Raw genomic sequence first — 20,289 nt, forward strand, 5'->3', positions numbered from 1 at the left:
ATTTAAAAAAAAAAAATTAGTCTTTAAGTGTAAAGAATGGCGAGAGATCCAGGGGTGACTTAATAATGTTCACTCTATAAGTGCATCTTAATCCTGGAGTGCACATAGAAAATCTATAACTCATGGAATAATCCTGCCATATTCACCAAGTGGAGAACAACCAACCACGTTATGGGAGCTGTAAATGCAGTCCTATGAAAAGCCTCACTTTATATTAAATTTCCTGTTTGACTAGTTTGCCGCAGAGAGGGTCAGGTACACGAAGGTTAAGCTGGGCGAGCACTCCGCCCCAATTAAGCATCAATATATTGTAAACAAAAAAAGGGCGAGTGTGCATTCTTTGCAACCTCTCTATAAAAACAGGAGGTATAGGACATAAAAAAACTGCTTCACAGGCAGATTTACCAAGTGGATAGTACGTGGCAACATGTGCTTCCTCCACATTTTGTTTTCCTGTAGACATTGCCCACATATGTGTACACTGAGTTACCGTATATAAAATACACAATGCACCACACATAGATGAAAGGAGGACGCTACGGGGCCAAACTACTAGTGGCTGACCACTTTACCCATCATTGGCTTTCTGATCAGAAAGGAGGAAAATGGAAGCAATTTAGAAGATTTTTAACTTCATGTAAAAAAAGAAAGCAAGCTATTGGGCCAATACCATAAAAACTACAGCTGCAGGAATAACATTCGGACTATGCAATCACAAAATGGAGTATTCCTAGTTACCACTGCTAATAATGATAATAAAAGGAAGTGTTTAGTATTCCAAAATCCATTTTAATCCAAATATTCAGCTTTAGCCCTGCAAAATTTTACAAAAGAATTTCCAGAAATTCTGTACAAATACAATATGTTTCATTAGTGCAAAAATATTCATTTAGCAGTGCAAAATAACGTCCACAATGGATCATCTTTTACTTACACATATTTACAATATTTTTTAGGTATAAAATATTTGGTATGGTGCAAAAAAGTAAAATAACCGTGGCAGGTAAGAAATGCACATAATGTATGTGCAATTGTGTTGAACAGCAACAAGCAAGATCTTGCCACATAAATTAGACCAAAAAGAATGTAATTGTAGGATAGATGCCACCAAGCACAAAGCGGTCGGCTTCCCACAAGTGGCTGAGCATGCAGAACGAATGGTAGATGCAGGAACTAGGTGCCACTTTTACAGCTTACCTAGGGCCTAGGACACACTGCATATTTGCCTACTGTCACGTGTATATACCAGCCAGTGGCCACAGTCTGGATGTATGCCATGGCATCTGTCCATCATTGGGACCATCGTAAAAGAACATTGCATACCGTACATTTATTTTTTTGTGGCAGCCCTCTGTATAAGAAATTCCGGTTTGCTGTGCTTCCCTATGCAGACAAATAAATGGTAAATAGATTCATACTCGCCAAACGGAGACCAACAAATAAACCAAAATAAAACAACATAACAGTCTACTGGCTGAATTTTGTTTTCTTCCAAAACAAATGTGAATTGTGTGCTAAATCCTGGGCCACCCAGCTCAGTCCTTAATTTGCATTGTGTAATCTGTGTGTCACACCAAATGGGAGTAACACACAATGGGACGCTACTCCTGCGCAACTGCTGCACGTCAATTGTGGCAAAAGCGGTTCTCATGGGGAATGAAAAAAAAAAATATATAGGCAAAGAAATGTCATAAAAAAAATGAATTAGCATTTCACACAGTTTTGTCCAGGGAGATAATCCGTATATAAGACACTGTCTCGTCACCTGTCTTAGAATGTGAAGAAGACAGGAGCCTATGAGCATGTGCGGTCAGAAGCTCCACTGCGGGAACCTGGAGATACCCTACAGCAAGTACTGGCAAGCTTACAGATTAACTCCAGGTCACAGCAGCCGAGCTTCCAGCTGCACATGCTCACAGGCTCCTGTCCTAGTCACATTCTAGGGCAGGTTTCTCTCGGTGCAACAAGGTGGCAGCTATTTTAACTATATCGATTACCGCCCAAAACAATAAGTGATGGCTAAATAAAGGCGTTTGGGAGTTTATTTAGCCTAAAGAGTCTTTCCTTTACTTTTTTCTTCTCCCAGAGAACCCCTTAAATGAGTTTTTACAGACATGACAGTCATGTGACTTAAAGTCATAGTGTAGCCCAGGCCTAATGTGACATTAAAAAAAAACAAAAAAAACTGGATGGCAGATTACTTGAACATGTTCAGATAAAGCATACCAAGTGCTAATATAAAGCTACACGGAGTACAGTACATTCAGTGTTCACCAGCCTCTTTCTTTTAGCAGCCTTTACATATAATAAATGTGGTTCTTGCAAAGTGTGCAAAACTGGAGACCTGCTAATAAGAGATTTGTACATTGCTCAGATCACTTATTGTGTGACGTCAAATATTTGCGGATGTGCTGTGGTGTTGAGGTGAAAATGGCCCAATAATCAAAATCCTGTGAAGATGTCCATTTTACAGGACGTAAGGAGGATCCCTCACCAGACCCCTCATCATCGTCTGTCGCGGGCTCTTGCAAGTCCTCTGGGGCAGCCTGAGAATGGCTCGGACAATTCTTGCTGTCAGACAGAGTCACTTGTGCTTGAGACCTCTCACCTGAGGTCTCTGAATGATGGACGGGACTGGAGGTAGATAAGCTCTTGAAAGGAATGTCACCTGTCTCGTCTTCTTCAAAGTCTGTGAAGCTGTACACGTCCTCCTGGTCAAGGTCTAAGGTGCGAAAGCCCTTGGTAACCACTCCAGGTCTAGGGTCCAGGATTCCTCCTAGGTGAGGCTGTGCCAACTGCTGCCATTGATGTAAAGTTGCTGAACCTGGAACAGACAAAAACAAAAGGATATTGAGTCTATCTAATAGTAGTAGCTCAGAAATCTGCTTCACAGATGGTAACTGACGTTGGCGACCAAATGTATTCTTCAACATTCAGCAAACCTGAAACTGGTTCCAAAATTACAAACTAAAAATAGAAATTGCAGCTATTTTTAGAAAACAAGACTATTCTGCACAATTGTAAAATTGCATTTTTTATAGGCTACAAAATTGTTTAATAAACCTTACAATTATTAGGTTACATAGTTGGTGGCGGATAGTGGATGATTGGAAATGTACATGTGTATAGAGAGAAAGGTTTGTGACACCCAGAGACATTATCGCCCTTGAGTGGGGACATTAAAAATTCAATAATACAGAGTAATAACTATAAAATTTTTGGATTTGCTACATAACTTAAAAAATAAATGTGAGCACAACTTAAATAGCCAAAGCCATAAACTACTTGTGCTGTAAAGAAGTCTTTTTTGAGTTTGACTGACAAGTTTGCCATCATGTGTGGGCTTCAAATTAAACAAGCACTCCTCCCAACAAAGTTGTTATACTCTTAATATATTGCAATCATCATATTATATAGCACTGTGTACTTACAATTGCTCATTTTGCCTTTCTACCCAGCTAATTCTTCTCTATTTTCTGCTCTATGAAGAAACAGGAAGTCTCTTGTCCCTGCATTTATCATCCCCTTCAACTCCTGACTCAACTGCTCCCCCTCCCCCTGCCAGGGACTTTTGTTGTGATTCATAACTTGTGCAGAAAAAATTGACTTCCTGTTTCTACAAAAAAATTAGAAGGATTCAGCTAGTCAGTTTTTAATGATGTGATGTCATAGACCTAATGGAAACCAGGTAGTAGAAATGCAAAATGAGTAATTGTAAGTATGCAGTGCTGTATAATATGATGATTGCAATATACTAAAGAGGCTACAATTTTTAATGGGAGGAGGAGGAGTGCTTGTTTAATTAGATGTCATGGGAAAAAAATTCAGTCTGTCAGACAACATTTTGGAGCAGTATCACCAACTTTTTTGCAGACTCCTTTAAAGTATGGATTCAAACGTACTGAGAATTGCAGGGTACTCTGAACTGCTTCTCACTGACAGCAAGATGTCAGATTATTTGTAGTCTACAACATGGAAGCTTGGGGAGCAAGTTTAAGTTATATATAGCAAATCCGAACAAGACGAAAAACTCATTTTCATTCTCCTTTTTAGTTTTTACTAGACAAAATCATAGGTTAGATTTATTTCAAAATATTCTATAACAAGAAGCTTGGAGCTGTGGGAGTACTCAGACAATGCTGTGCTCCATACTCTTTACCTGGGAACCTTTAGATACTTGGAAAACTACAAGTCTCAGCCTGAAGCCGTCAGGGTGAGAATTTTTATTTAAGCTGCCCTGGCTGGAGAAAGAAGATTCCCATACTGGTATAACTGTACAGTATATTATACCTTTGGGATAAACAAGAAGTACAACACATTTATCAGATCCTCCAATATCTGGCATATGTGAGATTAGAAAACTTTTAAGAAGGAACAAATACTACTGCAGCACTAAAATGGAGTACAAAAAGTAGAGAAAATCTAAGGTATCAGGTACCGTTTAATGGTGTTTGGACAAAAGGAAGTTTCAGTACCCATCTTCAAAAGATAAAAAAATATTAATTCTTATTTCATAAGATTAAAATCCAGTGTGGAAAAAAACATCCAGGTAGAAAAATGGGTAACCTTATGATCAAAAGTAATTCAAATCGATATGACTTCAACTCTCCAGACTTCTGAATTCCACATAAAACAGTAATTCTGGCACAAAGGACCTCCAAAATGCATGTAAATGGACTAATCAGTATTGTAGGGAACCTAGCCACTATACAAACCATACTAGCACTGTACCTGGAACTGGTATGGTGCCTGATAAAATAACGTCATTTATATGCAAATGAGGTGGTTTCGATGGACCTTTGGCATAGCCAAAAGTTTTGGTGTACGGTCTTGCCTCCTCATCTGCATACCGGGTACCTTCCTCGCTTCCGACCGATAGTTCTCGCTTCCCAGAAGGAGCTCCGCCTAAATGCTGCTGGCATTCCTGCGGCTGTGCTGGGTGTATTAGTGCAGTGAGCATCGTCAGCAGAAAGGAGACCGGGAGAAGAGCGCGCACGGCTGCACACATACATTTACATAATGCTCGCTCTGGCATGTGAGCATTCTCATTCAGAAGTGGAAAAGAGGCCCCATATGCAAAGGAGGAGGCCTACCGGCCCACCAAACCCTTGGCCACACCAAGGGTGCACCAAAGCCTCCTTATCTCTATATAAATTAAAAGTTATTTTCTCAGGCAGTGTACCAGTAATAGGTGAAGTGCCAGTATGGGTGTTGTGTGTGCCAAGTCCACTACAACAGTGTATAAGGCATTTAAAATGCATTTTAGGGAGGGGTGACAAACTGCCTTAAAAAATCTGTACTGTATCATTCCTAAAAAAGGAATTTATAACTAAATAGACAACTAAGTTACTAGTTGAAGGGGTGTCCCTGCCCAGAATGACATTGTCAAATCAGTGCTGACAGTATTAGACTTTAAGGGTAAGTGCACACGTTCAGGTTTTTTCGTGTTTTTTTTTCACGATAAAAACGCTATAAAAACGAGTCAAAATCACATACATTATGCATCCTCTCATTTAGAATGCATTCTGCATGTTTTGTGCACATGATGCGTTTTTTTCCAGCGAAAAAAACGCATCGCGGTAAAAAAAAGCAGCATGTTCATTAATTTTGCGGATTTTCTGCGTTTTTTCCCGCTATTCAATGCATTTGGAAAAAAACGCACAAAAAACGCACCAAACACACATCAAAAACGCGGTAAAAACGCATGCGGATTTCTGGCAGAAATGTCCGTTTTTTGTCAGGAAAATTTCTGCAAGAAATCCTGACATGTGCACATACCCTAATGCACATACCTCTTTGACAAGGATTTGGGTAAAAACTAGCTATCAATTGAATGACAGAGTTATGGCGCAACACAGTTTAAGGAAAATATGCTACAAAATGGTTTCTTCATGGGAATATAAAAAAAAAAAAAACAGTTAAAGAAGCACTCCACCCATCAAAGTTTTTATCCTATTAATATAGTGCAGTCATATTACGGTATATAGCACGGTGTACTTAAAATTGCTCATTTTGCCTTTCTACCGATATAATTCTTCTCTTTTCTCTGCTCAGTGTAGAAACAGGAAGTATCTTTTCCCTGCAAACATCATACCAGTCTTCAACTCCTGACTCAGCTGCTCCACCTCCCCCTACCAGGGACTTTTGCAGTGACTAATGAGTTATACAGGGAAAATTGACCTCCGGTTTCTACATTGAGCTAGTCAGTTTTTAATCATGCGATGTCATAGACTTAATGGAAAACAGAAGTATTAAGTGGGTAGAAAGGAAAAATTAGCAATTGTAAGTACACAGTGCTGTGTAATATGATGACTGCAATAATATATTAAATAGGACAAAAACCTTGATGGGACGAGGAGAAGTGCTTCTTTAAACAGGCATGTCAGTAAGCATGGTAATAAGATGACAGAATAAAAACCACCAGTACAACATTCTGCTCCATTCCGATTTGTAGATGCTGCTTTTACAGACAAACACGGTTACAGCATGGCGTGTTCCAGATTTTTATTTGTGAAAAATTAAAATTAATGTAACCTAATGTATCAAAACTTAAAAGGGTTGTCAGATACTAACTAACCATCTTTAACAAGTAAGCATTTTCCTAACAGAAGCATCTATAAAATTCCCTTGCTAGCCTTTTCCTTTTTTCACTTCCCATGACGCGGTGATTGAAACTCCCACCCTGCATAGGAGAGTCTGAAACAAAACGTCAGGGAATTTTAAATAAGCGTTAATTAGAAAAATAGTTTGTTTTTCTTTTAAATATAGAGATGCATTTTAAGGTATCGAACAGCCCCTTTACAATGCAGCTTGTAAATTATATTTGTGTGTTACTAATGGGAATTCCGACAAGAGAACACAATTTATATAATGGCTAAACTGCTTGCTGCAGATGTGAACTCAGCCAAAGGAAAGCCTTCAGCACCAGAGTGCCCATCACAGATCAGGTCATATTTGACAAGGGGGATATCAGGCTCTATCTTTTGTTGTTTTTTTTTGTTCCTATGAACGAACAGGAAACGGAGAACTAACATTATAGATGTGAGATGCCTGTAAGAAGTAAAGGCGCTCACCTCGACTGCGCTGTATAATTTTAAGGAGAATTGCAAAATAAAGATGGATTTTTCTCTTGGCTTTTCTGCTTACATGCACCCTATATTGATGTGATGCCTATAAGCTCACAGTGTGTACAGTGCTCTCAGGCAATAATAACAATTGGACAATAGACCTTCATGATTTCTGACAACATAGATGTGAAATTAGGAGGAAAGTCTGATTTTTAAAGGGAAGCGGACAGGTCTCCCATGCCCTCCAACACACCAGCATTTGTATCTCTCTTTATAAACACATTGTCTAACAACTTCTGTATCCTGGGTGACAAAAACACAGGTTTAAAAATCTTTTTATTACAGTCTATTTTTATTATGCAAATTAACCTTTTGACGAATCGATAGGGCATAGGTTTCTCCAGACGAGTTGTCCCACTCAATGTTATCACGCCCCAATCACGCATGTTGGAGACTTTCTGTCCTACACGTCATTGCTCCTCTGAAGCTGGGTGTACACTTCCCAGGCGCGCGTCATGTCCAGAAGGAAAGAAGGAGCTGGATGGCAACGGAGGAGCCGACAATCAAGCTTCTTTGCTTGACAAGCACACTGTGGCCCCGAGGCAAGGAAGCATACGCCCAGCTTCAGATGCACAATAACATGTAGGCAAGAAAGTCTCACACATGGGCAAAATTTGGAGAGCAGGTGATGGCGTGATGGTGACAGGTTCCCTTTAAGCCAGTTTCACACGTCCGAAGTTCTGGACAGAGGATGTCCTGCGGTGCCCGGACCAGCTACGGATACCAACCTGAAATAAAGGCTGAGGGTCTCCCGGACACAACAAATAGCCTCATAGGCATATATGAGACTGTCGATTTCAGGTCAAGAGACAGTCAGTACGGACATCAGAGTCCATGAATATCAGACGTGTGAAACCGGACTTAGTTTAACCTACGAGTGACCAGAACAAATTTTCCAAATCTGACATATGTCACTTTATGTGGCAATAGAAAAATATTTAGAATTGAGAGTCCTCAGTGGTTGATACCTTTTAATGGCTAACTGGAAAGATGGTAACAAATTGCAAGCTTTCGAGACTACATACGTCTCTTCATCAGGCAAAGACTAAAACAAATTCTGAAGAATCACATATTTATGCACAACATAGTATAGAGAAAAAAAAAAAAAAAAAGCATCTATGTGGCAATAATATTTCAACAAATCTTAGTGATTTTGAGACTGTTTTTAGTGATACGTTATACTTTGTTATTAGTAACATTAGGTCAATATGTTTTGCGTTATGTATAAAAAAATAACAGAAAGTTGCCAAAAATGAGAACCCTTCAGGCGTTTTTTTTTTTTTTTTCAGGAAATAAGATAACGTGGCATGATAGTCGTGCAAATGTTTACTTTTACCACCTAAATGTTGCCAACTCTAAACAGGCCACTATAGCCAGCAGACTAAAGGTACCTTTACACTAAACGATATCGCTAGCGATGTGACGTTGCAGCATCCTGGCTAGCGATATCGTTGAGTTTGACAGGTAGCAGCGATCAGGATCCTGCTGTGATATCGCTGGTCGTTGGTTAAAGTTCAGAACTTTATTTGGTCGTCAGATCGCCGTGTATCGTTGTGTTTGACAGCAAAAGCAACGATACCAGCGATGTTTTACAATGGTAACCAGGGTAAATATCGGGTTACTAAGCGCAGGGCCACGCTTAGTAACCAGATGTATACCCTGGTTACCAGTGTAAAATGTAAAAAAACAAACAGTACATACTCACCTTCGCGTCCCCCGGCGTCCACTTCCTGCACTGACTGAGCGCTGGCCGTAAAGTGAAAGCACAGCACAGCGGTGACGTCACTGCTCTGCTGTTAGGGCCGGCACTCAGTCAGTGCAGGAAGCGGACGCCAAGGGACGTGAAGGTGAGTATGTACTGTTTGTTTTTTTACATTTTACACTGGTAACCAGGGTAAACATCGGGTTACTATGCGCGGCCCTGCGCTTAGCAACCCGATGTTTATCCTGGTTACCCGGGGACCTCGGCATCGTTGGTCGCTGGAGAGCTGTCTGTGTGACAGCTCTCCAGCGACGAAACAGCGATGCTGCAGCGATCGGCATCGTTGTCTGTATCGCTGCAGCGTCGCTTAGTGTGAAGGTACCTTAACACCATTATTTGGCCACGAATTGCCAATAAGACCACATAATCATGATCTCTGGGTGTTCATCGAGTTAAAGAGGGAGAAACCACAGTCTGTTAACCATCTATATGCCAGCAGCATCCAATGGACTAAAAGACGGTGGTCAGTGCCAACATGGATCGTGACTAATGCAGCAGGGTGTCAGCTACAGTGTACAGCTGAGAGCTGCGGCATCTTCACCACTCGAGAGGCCACTCTCATTTGCCTGAAGACTGACTCATGCTCTAGCTATTCTAGGACAAGCTATACCCACCTAATACAAATGCACCCCTCCAATGTGACGGAGAAATGACAAACATCTCAAAAGCAAATTCGAATTAACAACGGGATCTATGTAAAGTGAGTTACCTATAGCAATAAAAAGGTTCAATGGAAGGACGTGACAACCAAATCATTCGACTCGAAGATGCTGTAAGATTTCATGGTATACCTACCCACAGGTTACATCACAAACATTCATACTTATGTGTGACCCACAAGCATGGTCAAACAGACAGCAATATTAAAAAAAAACACATGAAAGGGATGAAAAGGAATGAAAAATTCAGCTGAGAGCAAGAAAAGTAAGGAGGAATCAATATACTGTACATGAAAAGTGGAATATAAAATATTAAATACATACGGTCTGTACTATAGATTCGTAAGCTACAAATGTATATTTCAGACACTATGTAGGCAAAAAAAACATGTTACAAAGAAATAATCTGTATCTGCTGGTACCAAGTCACGAAATGTTCCATTTTGAAGAACAAATGCAACATACCCAGGGCAATTAGAAAATGCATTGGGCGCTACATCTCAACGTAGTAGTACTTTGTTTATTTATTAAATATCCAATAAGAAAGTTGTCGTTAAAAACTGTCTTGTATGTAAAATTCATGGAATATACAACATGTGCAGCACATGGTCTTTATGGGTATAACACAGATAAGTGCAGATGCACACCGAGTACGCTAAGGTATATGTGCACATTAAAAAAATGAACTTTGAACTGCATTACTGCAATATATTCCCCTGGGCAAGTACTTCTCCGGAGAGGCAAGTTTAAGTTCCCATTTACAAAGACACACATTGGAAAAAAACATTTTTTGCTTGCTTTATTTTGCATTTTCTTTGCAGAGATTTTAGCCAAGCATTTGGCACCTAATGAATTCATTTTCATTAAATCCACATGGAGGTTTCATCGGGGGGAGTGTACTTCTTCGCCCTGTATGATGCTGACCAATCATAAGCAAGCAGTAACACTCAGGAGATAAAGAATACTCTCCTCAATAGCTTACAGTGTCTCAGTGTGTGAGATTTACAAATACTCTAATTGTTAAAGCTCCGAGTGGCAAAAATGTGAAAAAAGAAAAAATATTCTATGCAGCCACTTTCAGTTCAAATTTCACCTATAGAATATTCACACACTGCATTTTATTTTATTTTAATTTTTTTTACACGAAAAAAACCCCACAGGGTTTTACTGTACCGTCAAAGTGAAAGATTTCTAAAATATACAGATTTTTTTTTTCCTTGCAGATTTGAAGCAACTCTAAGAATGTAAATTCTTAAGGGCATTTTTTACCCACTGAAATGAAAGGGGAAAAAATGCATTGAAACACACCACTTATCTGCAAAACACGCGTATGTTATGGCCAATACTCCAGCATTGTAGTGGATTTTTCTGCGGGAAATACTGAATGTGTGTAATACTCTAGTGCAGGGGTGGGGAACCTCAGGCCCATGGGCCATTTACAGCCCTTGATGATGACCCATTTATTTCTTCTTGCTCGGTGAGCACACATATGCAGTGTTCATTACTGAATGCGGAGGAGCGTGCAATGAAAGATTACGTCTGGACACCAGTAGCAGTTTCAGGACACACTTAGTGGGAAATTTGAATGGTCCCTGAAGGAGGATATAAATATCATGGCAGAAAAAAAAAAAAAAAAGGATTCCCCACCCCTGTTCTAGTGCTTCATTAGTTTGTGACAACCCCCTTCATAAACTAAATGTTCGACCCCAATAAAATAATAAAGCCTATATTCACCTCCTGTTCCAGTTCGCCTTCCCCGGGGTGGTGTTGAGGCCTTGGGAGTGACACGTGACCCTGGTGACCAATCAGCGCTGACGTCAATGTCTCCGCCTTTGTACAAACTGAACATGAAGACGATTGGGTGCTGGGCATCACGTGTCATTCCACCGCATCAATGGAGCTGGCACGGGAGGAGAGTATAGGCTTTATTATTTTATAAGAGCCGAACATATAGTTTAAGAAGTAGTTGCCCTAATAGTAGTCCTAGTTGTAGTGGGCAACCCCTTTAAAATATACAAAGCCTATTAACGGAAGTCAAAATGAAATGTATATGGATATGAAATAAGGATTTAAAAAAAAAAAAAAAAACAGCATAGGAAAAAAAAGGATTGAAGCAAAATGGATAGATAAAATATAATGGAGATTTTATTGAGAGCTCAGAATAGATACAAATAGCGAAAGGTATTACAGGATGACCAACTCAAAAGGAAGAATGAGGGAAACAGAACACAAAGTACAGAATACAGATCAATTAAATCTGCCAACACATTCAAAACTGCCGGCTACATTTCCTATTCTATTATTTAAATAAATAATTATCCATAATAATATATAAAATAAATGAAGCACAAGTGAAAATTTACTTTCAGAAATTCTATAAAGTTTTTCATTCACCACTCCAAAGTTATAAATATCACCATCTATAGTCCAACAACTCCCCAGACCAAGAAGTGCAATGCACTTTAAAGGGGCTGTCCAGAATTTTAGCTGCCAGAAAGCAGGAAATGTTCTGAAACAAGAACTAAATTATCACTACTCGTTAAATAGCCTGCCACCCTAGCAATAACGCAGATGGATGTTATGTATTGTGACAGCTGCAGCCCATCACATGACTCATTGGTCACATACCATACATGCAAGCACAACTGCCTACAACAATGATTGGCTGCAGCAGTCATATGAATGAGGTACTTATGTCATCAGGGCTGAAGAAAAAGGAGACTAGTTGAGCAGCAGTGGGGTTTTAAAGGGAATCTGTCACCACCAGGACGATTCTGAGCTATTACTATGGGCATACAGGTAATAGAATAGTTAAAACAGCCTTGACTGTATGTCTCATAGCTGCAGTGTAGATTTTGAGAAAAGCAGTTTTAATACTATATGTTAATGATTTGTTCCAGGCTTTGTGCCTCCTATCTTTATCATAATGGCATCCCCCTCCCATCAGTGTCACACTGGCCTGTTCGGCACTGTAATACTGTGCAGTGACTCACCGCGCCTGATCAGATCAATGCGGACACTGCCCATAGGAGGGTGGACAGGGGTCATGTAACCGCGCGCATGCATTGCACATGCATGGAATTACAGCGCCGAACAGGGGCAGGGGTAGGGGTGTGGGTGTGGGTGTGGGTGTGTGTGTGTGTGTGTGTGTGTGTGTGTGTGTGTGTCGCTGATGGGAGGGGGATGCCATTTTAATGAAGTTAGGAGGCAGTGATTTCTTACAGGCACCGCATGCCCCAGAGCCTGGAAGAAATCATTATAAATTAATTTCTCAAGATCTACACCAAAGCTATGAGGCATACAGGTAAGTATATTTTAACTATTCTGTTACCTGTATGCCCATAGTAATGGCTCAAAATCGTCCAGGGATGACAGATTCTTTTTAAGATACAAATCACCTGCTTTAGGATACCTCACTTAAAATTCCAGACAACCCCTTTCAATAATAAATCATGGACATTCAGATTTGTGCAAGTTGTTTTAAGGGAATCGGTCACCCCATCTTAGGCCTAAAAGCTAAGGCCACCGCCATCAGGGGCTTATCTACAGCATTCTATAATGATTAAAAATAAATCGCCCCTGGGTGAGTATAATCTAACTTGTTTTTCTTATCTTTCAGGTTACATCGGGGGCTTATTTACAGCATTACAGAATACTGTAGATAAGCCCCTGATGGCGGTGGCCGCAGCTTATAGGCAAGAAATGGGGTGACAGATTCCCTTTAAAATTGGTGACCATGAAGAACCCCAAATGACTAGAGGCAGTAAAATAAAACAAATAAAAATCAAAAAAAAAATACAAATGTGGTCATATACACAGGTTTCATTGCAGTTCACCAACTGACTACATTCCCAGTCAGGTATGCAACGTTCATGTACTTGCAATTACATTTCTACATGTTCGTTGGGAAGAAGGATGAAAAATAGTGCAAGCGAACAAGGGAGATGCAAATTTAGGCTCTTGGGTTATTAAAAAAAGGAAAAAGTGATTAGGAAATTGCACTACTCATCCATTTTCCCAAGGATCACCAGTACAGGCAGGACAATGTCTTTCCATGGCCATAATTTCTTTTGTAAAGGGGTCATACTAAATATACAGATTGTGTTTTGATACATTTCACCACAATAGAAACTAAATCAAAGATAAACTTAACAGTAACATTTTTTAAAAACTTAAGAAATCATAAAATTTATGATTAGCTACCACATTTATAATTTTTCTGCCCTATGTTCTCTATTGCTCCACCGAAATCAAGGCTGCAGGCAATATGGCTTAGAGACATGGAAATCGCCAAACTAGGTGGCAATAAAGCATGGTGCGAATGTAGAAGGTTACAAGATAAGTGGAATTGCCTGCGGGTGGCCGAATGCCGGGAGAAGGATAACAGAAATGATGAAAACATTCTAAAAAAAAAAAAAAATCCTTCATTAGCAGAATGATCTTCCAACATCTTTTTTTCTAATCAGGTGAGAACTGTTCTTAAGGGCTGGCCAACAAACAGTATACATCACATATCTGATGTATAGGTGATAAGTGCATTTTCACTGCGAGTCCTAGCTCTGGAATCTACTGATCACCAGACTGTGGACCCTCGTCACGTTCAAATGGAGTGGTGGTCTTGCTTGAGCACTTCTGTACTTTATCCATTTCTTGTCTATGGGACTGAAAAATACAACATATCATATATACTTGAGTATAAGTTGACCCGAGTGTAAGCCGAGGCACCTAATTCTGCCACGAAAAACTGGGAAAACGTACTGACTCGAATATAAGCCGGGTATGCATTGTCCCCTTATCCCCTATCTTTGCATGCATGGCTCCTTATTCCCTATCCTTGTATGCATGGCTCCTTATCCCATATCCTTATATGCATGGCTCCTTATCCCCTATCCTTATATGCATGGCTCCTTATCCCCTATCCTTATATGCATGGCTCCTTATCCCCTATCCTTATATGCATGGCTCCTTATCCCCTATCCTTATATGCATGGCTCCTTATCCCCTATCCTTGTATGAATGGCTCCTTATCCCCTATCCTTATATGCATGGCTCCTTATCCCCTATCCTTATATGCATGGCTCCTTATCCCCTATCCTTATATGCATGGCTCCTTATCCCCTATCCTTATATGCATGGCTCCTTATCCCCTATCCTTGTATGAATGGCTCCTTATCCCCTATCCTTATATGCATGGCTCCTTATCCCCTATCCTTATATGCATGGCTCCTTATCCCCTATCCTTGTCTGCATGGCTCCTTATCCCCTATCCTTGTCTGCATGGCTCCTTATCCCCTATCCTTATATGCATGGCTCCTCATCCCCCATCCTTATATGCATGGCTCCTTAGCCCCTATCCTTGTATGCATGGCTCCTTATCCCCTTAGGCTACTTTCACACTAGCGTCGGGCTCGGCCCGTCGCAGTACGTCGGGCCGAGGTTACCGACGCTAGCGTTGTCTCCGCCGCACAACGGGGGCAGCGGATGCATTATTCCAGCGCATCCGCTGCCCCATTGTGAGGTGCGGGGAAGTGCGGGGAGGTGGGGGCGGAGCTCCAGCCGCGCATGCGCAGTCGGTAAAAGCGGACCGTCGGGAGCAAAAAACGTTACATGTAACGTTTTTTGCTCCCGGCGGACCGCCACAACACGGCGCAACCGTCTCACGATGGTTGCGACGTGTGGCAATCCGTCGCAATGCGTCGCTAATGTTAGTCAATGGAGAAAAAACGCATCCTGCAAGCACTTTTGCAGGATGCGTTTTTTCTGCAAAACGACGCATTGTGATGGATTGCAGTTAACGCTAGTGTGAAAGTAGCCTTATTCTTGCATGCAATACTCCTTATCCTCTATCCTTGTATGCATGGCTCCTTATCCCCATCCTTGTATGCATGGCTCCTTATCCCCATCCTTGTATGCATGGCTCCTTATCCCATATCCTTGCATGCATGGCTCCAAATCCCTATCCTTGTATGCATAGTTCCTATATAAAAACACATCCTACTTACCTTCCTGCGCGTCCTCGCTGCAACTCGTGTCAGAGCCAGCTCTTTCTGCCGAGCGATCACATGGCCCAGCTCATTAAGGTAATGAAAATTCACTCCACGCCTATGGGAGTGGAGAGGCATGAATATTCGTTTCCTTAATGAGAGGGGCCACGTGATCGCTCGGCTGGAAAAGCTGCTGGCGCCAGAACGAACAAGATGCAGTGAGGGCGCGCAGGAAGGTAAATAGGATATAGCTGCGGCTGTAACTGTGCACGCTACAAGAGAAATGAATATTCACTGCCATAGCAATGAATTTTCATTTCTCTTTAGCAGCAGGCACAGGCTTTAGCGGCCAGCTCCTGCCTCTGTGACCCGCTTTTCCGCCGCTCCCCTTCCATCTTTCTGGGACAATGACTCGTGTATAAACCGAGGGGGCGATTTCATAAAAAAAAAAAAATGTGCTGAAAAACTCGGCTTATACACGAGTATATACGTTAGTATTGCACTCGGCTATTTCCATCAGTCCCATAGACAATCAGTGGAGCACATATGTATGACAGGTCCTTGCAACAGGGCATAGGTTTCATTTTCAGGGGAAAGGTCATAAATATTGTTTGTGAATGAAAGCTTATGGTCACTTCGGCAGTAGAATGTGCTTTATCATGATGTGAAGCAAATTTATTAAGATGCTCATTGAAAATACTCAAGTCTGCTTATTTTAGGCAGTTTTTGCCTCACCACCTAATCGGTACAATGCAAACTTCATCGTAAAATAACTGCCTTACTGTCCCAAGAATTTACCCACCATCTGCCTAGTTTCTGACAGCTTTGGAAAGGACATCTGAGGCTACAGTGAGAAATGTGGCGAAAAGCTGGAAAGAGCTTAAAGGGATCCTCGAAGCATAAAAAAATAAAGTCATTATAAATAAACTGCTCATTACCTTTAACTACCACATTACACTATTTTTGTCTAGACAAGTAATCATTACAATATAATAAAATGGTCACCATGTTGCCACACTGAAGGAGACCTGCTCTACAATGTTAATTGGCCTGGTACCTGTAAGCATGTGCAGAAGAAGCTCTGCCCTTTACCAGAGTATTAATAGGCTGAGTGCCTGTGAGCATGTGCAGTAGGATGGTCGGCTGATGTGACCTGGAAATAACCTATACCATGTAGTAGCTTACTACCAGGTCAAAACAGACAAAAATCAGAAAGACCGTGGGCAACAGTGGGAGCAGCCTCACTGGTATCGCCAGTGCTACAACAAAATATCCAGTTAGCCCATCTCCCCACAGATGAAGGAACGTGGCGGAGTTCCCTACTGCACATGCTCACAGGCACCTGGCCTACTAACATTCTAGGACAGGTTTCTGTCAGTGTAACAAGGCAGAGGACATGTTAATGCACTACAGCAATTATCTTACAAGACAATAGAAATAGGATTTGCTTATTAAAAGTATATACGGTAGTCATTGAAAATAAACATTTTTTTATTTAACAATGAACATTTCACAATAAAGTGCCTGAGAAGGGTAATGATAATTTTCAGCGGCATAGATGTCAAGGAGCTTAGGCATTGTTGGAAACTTACATTATACTGCTTAAAAAAAATAGTATTGGTAAATTACCAACCATGAATAATGACGGCACTGCTACAAATCTATAAAAACGATCAGATTATAAACACTACCTTACACCTTGTGCAACTGTGAAGAGGCAGAAACGTAAGTAAGGATTAATCTGTACTGCTACATACATGACTATTAGACTAAAATATCTCAAACCAGCAGCGGGGATGGCTATCTCTAAAGTAGAAGGAGTGTGTATTATGTAAAGTGCCTGCTTTCTGGTGATGTATAAGAGACCACAAGGAGTCACTAAGCAAAACATAGAAGGGCCGGGGCCCCTTGTCACCTTCTAGGGGCTTCACAATCTGAAGTTTCTCTGGCAGGTAAGATCGGCTGCTGAAGGACATTCCTGAGATGCCGGTGAACTCCGATAGCCTGGAGGAGTGGGTACCCAAGGACATGATGCTTTCTGTAGGTGTTAAAGATCCGCTGTGAAGTTCTCCCTTTTCTGCTAGGCTGCGTAACTTCCGTTCTTGATCATCTTCAAAGAACTTGCGTTCCAGGAGGTAGTTCTCACGCCGAAGGGACAACCGTCGTAGGGCTGTCTCAAGGTCGTTAGAACCTGGTGTTCCTGGTGTGCCAGGCTTCTTGTTCTTATCGTCATCACTAAAAACAAAGCAGACAGCAAAAGACCGATGAGGATGGGAGACATTGACCCATTTATGAAGGAAAAAATTCTACTATATAATCGTCTAATTCTGTCTGTTTGTAACGGAAATCCCACGTCGCTGATTGGTCGCGGGCGGCTGGCGCGACCAATCAGCGACAGGCGCAGTCCGGCCAACGATATTGGCGTGGGATTTAAACCACTACATACATATTCTAGAATACCCAATGCATTAGAATCGGGCCACCATCTAGTGTTTAGTAACGACCGAAGATTCCAGTGCATTAGTCTATTTTAGGAGTTTTCTGAGCAGAAACTCAATGTGCGTAATTCATCACGATTAGCATTTAGGAACAGATGCTGCTGATTTATTAAAGATTCTTTGTGAACTAGGCGAGGCGTGTAGTGGCATGCCCCGCTATGTGCTCCTCTAGCTCCTGCTGGAGTAAGATTTGTGGCGTAGTGAATGCCACCACTCGTCATGAATTTGACGAGCGGCAGTGACCAAACCCTGGCTCCAATAACATACTGCTCAAGAACAAGTTCACAATATCAAGAAAATACAAAGTGACACATGGTCCAATATTACATGCAACACTATTCTAACTCCAAAAACCAGAGAATTTAAAGTTCCTTATCAATGCTTTTGGACCACTTACCAGCTGAAATAACACGATTAAAAAAAACCAAAAACATATAGTGACTATTTCAGATAACAATCAGTAAATATGTACTAGGTATATGCTATAATATATGCTAAACAGACACTAAATGCTACATTATTCTGTAGAGCCAGGGGCACTAACCTGTTATCAGGTGTCTCAGTTTCCAGTATAATGCTATTGGTTTTGTTATCTATGACAATATTAGAAATATCTCCTCCATAAAGACTGGAGCGTGGCGTGCTGACACAGCTAGACATTAGAGAGTTCACTGCCGAGGACTGGTTAGAACCGGGGATGTTCATTGGAGAAGGCGCCAGAGACCTCTGCTTCACTACGTGGTTCACATTCCGCACAGTTTCAAATACACGTTTTTGGTGATTGCCACTAGGAGAAAAACACATTTCATAAAGCCATAAAATATGCAAAAAAAAAAAAAAATAATCAAAAAAGGTAATTCTGCATACATTCTATCAGGAAGAATAGATACGGCATGGTGGCTAGGTGGTTAGCAAATCCACCAATCCCACCAAGGACAACATCTGCAAGGAGTTTGTATGTTCTCCCCATGTTTGTGTGGGTTTCCTCCGGGTTCTCCGGTTTCTTCCCACATTCCAAAGACATACTGATAGGGAATGTAGATTTTGAGCCCCATCAGGGACAGCAAAGGTAATGTGTGCAAACCTTAAAGCGCTGTGGAATATGTTAGCGCTATATAAAAGGATTATTATTATTTCTAAGGTGTATGCATATGTGTAAGACATCGCTTAGTTTTCTATAGAACCCTAAATTATGTTTTTAAGTGGTCCTGTCACCAAGTAAAAAAAATGGACCGTTTTTGCTCTTTTATTCCCACCATTAAATCTGCCATATGGTTCCAGAGATACAATCCTTTCCATTCAAGGGACAGTGTCACAATTTTTATTTTTGTATTAAGTGCCACATTGCTTTTATACACATTAAAATACAAAATGAAATGTAGTGTTTTAATAATTATTTTTTATTTAGCCAATGGGGGCTGCAATTTTTATCCACTGCTGTGTGTCAGAACACAACACTTAGGCTACTTTCACACTAGCGTTTTTTTGTATACGTCGCAATGCGTAGTTTTGGCGAAAAAATGCATCCTGCAAAGTCGTCTGCAGGATGCGTTTTTTCCCCATAGACTAACATTAGCGATGCATTGCGACGTATTGACACACGTCGCAACCGTCGTGCGACGGTTGCGTCGTGTTGTGGTGGACCGCCGGCAGCAAAAAACGTTACATGTAACTTTTTTTGTGCCGACGGTCCGCCATTTCCGACCGCGCATGCGCGGCTGGAACTCCGCCCTCAGCTCCCCGCACCTCACAATGGGGCAGCGGATGCGTGGAAAAACAGCATCCGCTGCCCCCGTTGTGCGGCACTTGCACAGTATGCGTCGGTACGTCGGGCCGACGCAGCGCGACGGCCCCGTACCGACGCTAGTGTGAAAGTAGCCTTACACACCTCAAATAGGGCGACCCAAGGCCATAGGAGTGTGCGGTCTGTGTACAACCTCGTCACCCATACTGTGGCTGCCTCAGCTGTGAACTGTGAATGCCCCCTAGTGCTGTCCAGTTTACAGCTGTGGGGGGATGACAGGTGCCATTTTATTGTAGCCCAGAACTGAGCTCTGAGCTGTAACTTCCCCGACACTGTTCACTCAGTGTTCAGCAGCGAGCGGCGAGAGGAGGTCTGGGCAGCAGAGGTGAAGAGCACCAGGCAGCGGTGGTGAGAGCAGGTCAGCAGACAGGTATTGTACTACTAATACCAGGCTACCAAGGTGTTCTCAATACTGGAGGAAGTCACCGCTGAAGTCTTGCTCTGAGCGGTGAGAA

General features: G+C 41.5%; 1 protein-coding gene across 13 annotated transcripts in view; it reads right to left on the reverse strand.

Moving 5' to 3' along the window:
* The window catches only part of TRAK1 (trafficking kinesin protein 1), a 234,936-nt gene that overhangs the window by 13,093 nt on the left and 201,554 nt on the right, over positions 1–20,289 (reverse strand). For 6 of the 13 annotated variants that reach the window (XM_077269075.1, XM_077269072.1, XM_077269073.1 and 3 more), the window contains 3 exons: positions 18,575–18,817; positions 17,448–17,767; positions 2,495–2,824 (listed from right to left, as the gene is read on the reverse strand). In XM_077269075.1, coding sequence (XP_077125190.1) covers positions 2,495–2,824; positions 17,448–17,767; positions 18,575–18,817 — 893 coding nt within the window. The remainder of the gene's footprint in view (positions 1–2,494; positions 2,825–17,447; positions 17,768–18,574; positions 18,818–20,289) is intronic. The other 7 variants (XM_077269083.1, XM_077269079.1, XM_077269082.1 and 4 more) reach the window with 2 other exon arrangements.

The sequence above is a fragment of the Ranitomeya variabilis genome, chromosome 6 (genome assembly GCF_051348905.1).
Source record: "Ranitomeya variabilis isolate aRanVar5 chromosome 6, aRanVar5.hap1, whole genome shotgun sequence".
Taxonomy (NCBI): domain Eukaryota; kingdom Metazoa; phylum Chordata; class Amphibia; order Anura; family Dendrobatidae; genus Ranitomeya; species Ranitomeya variabilis.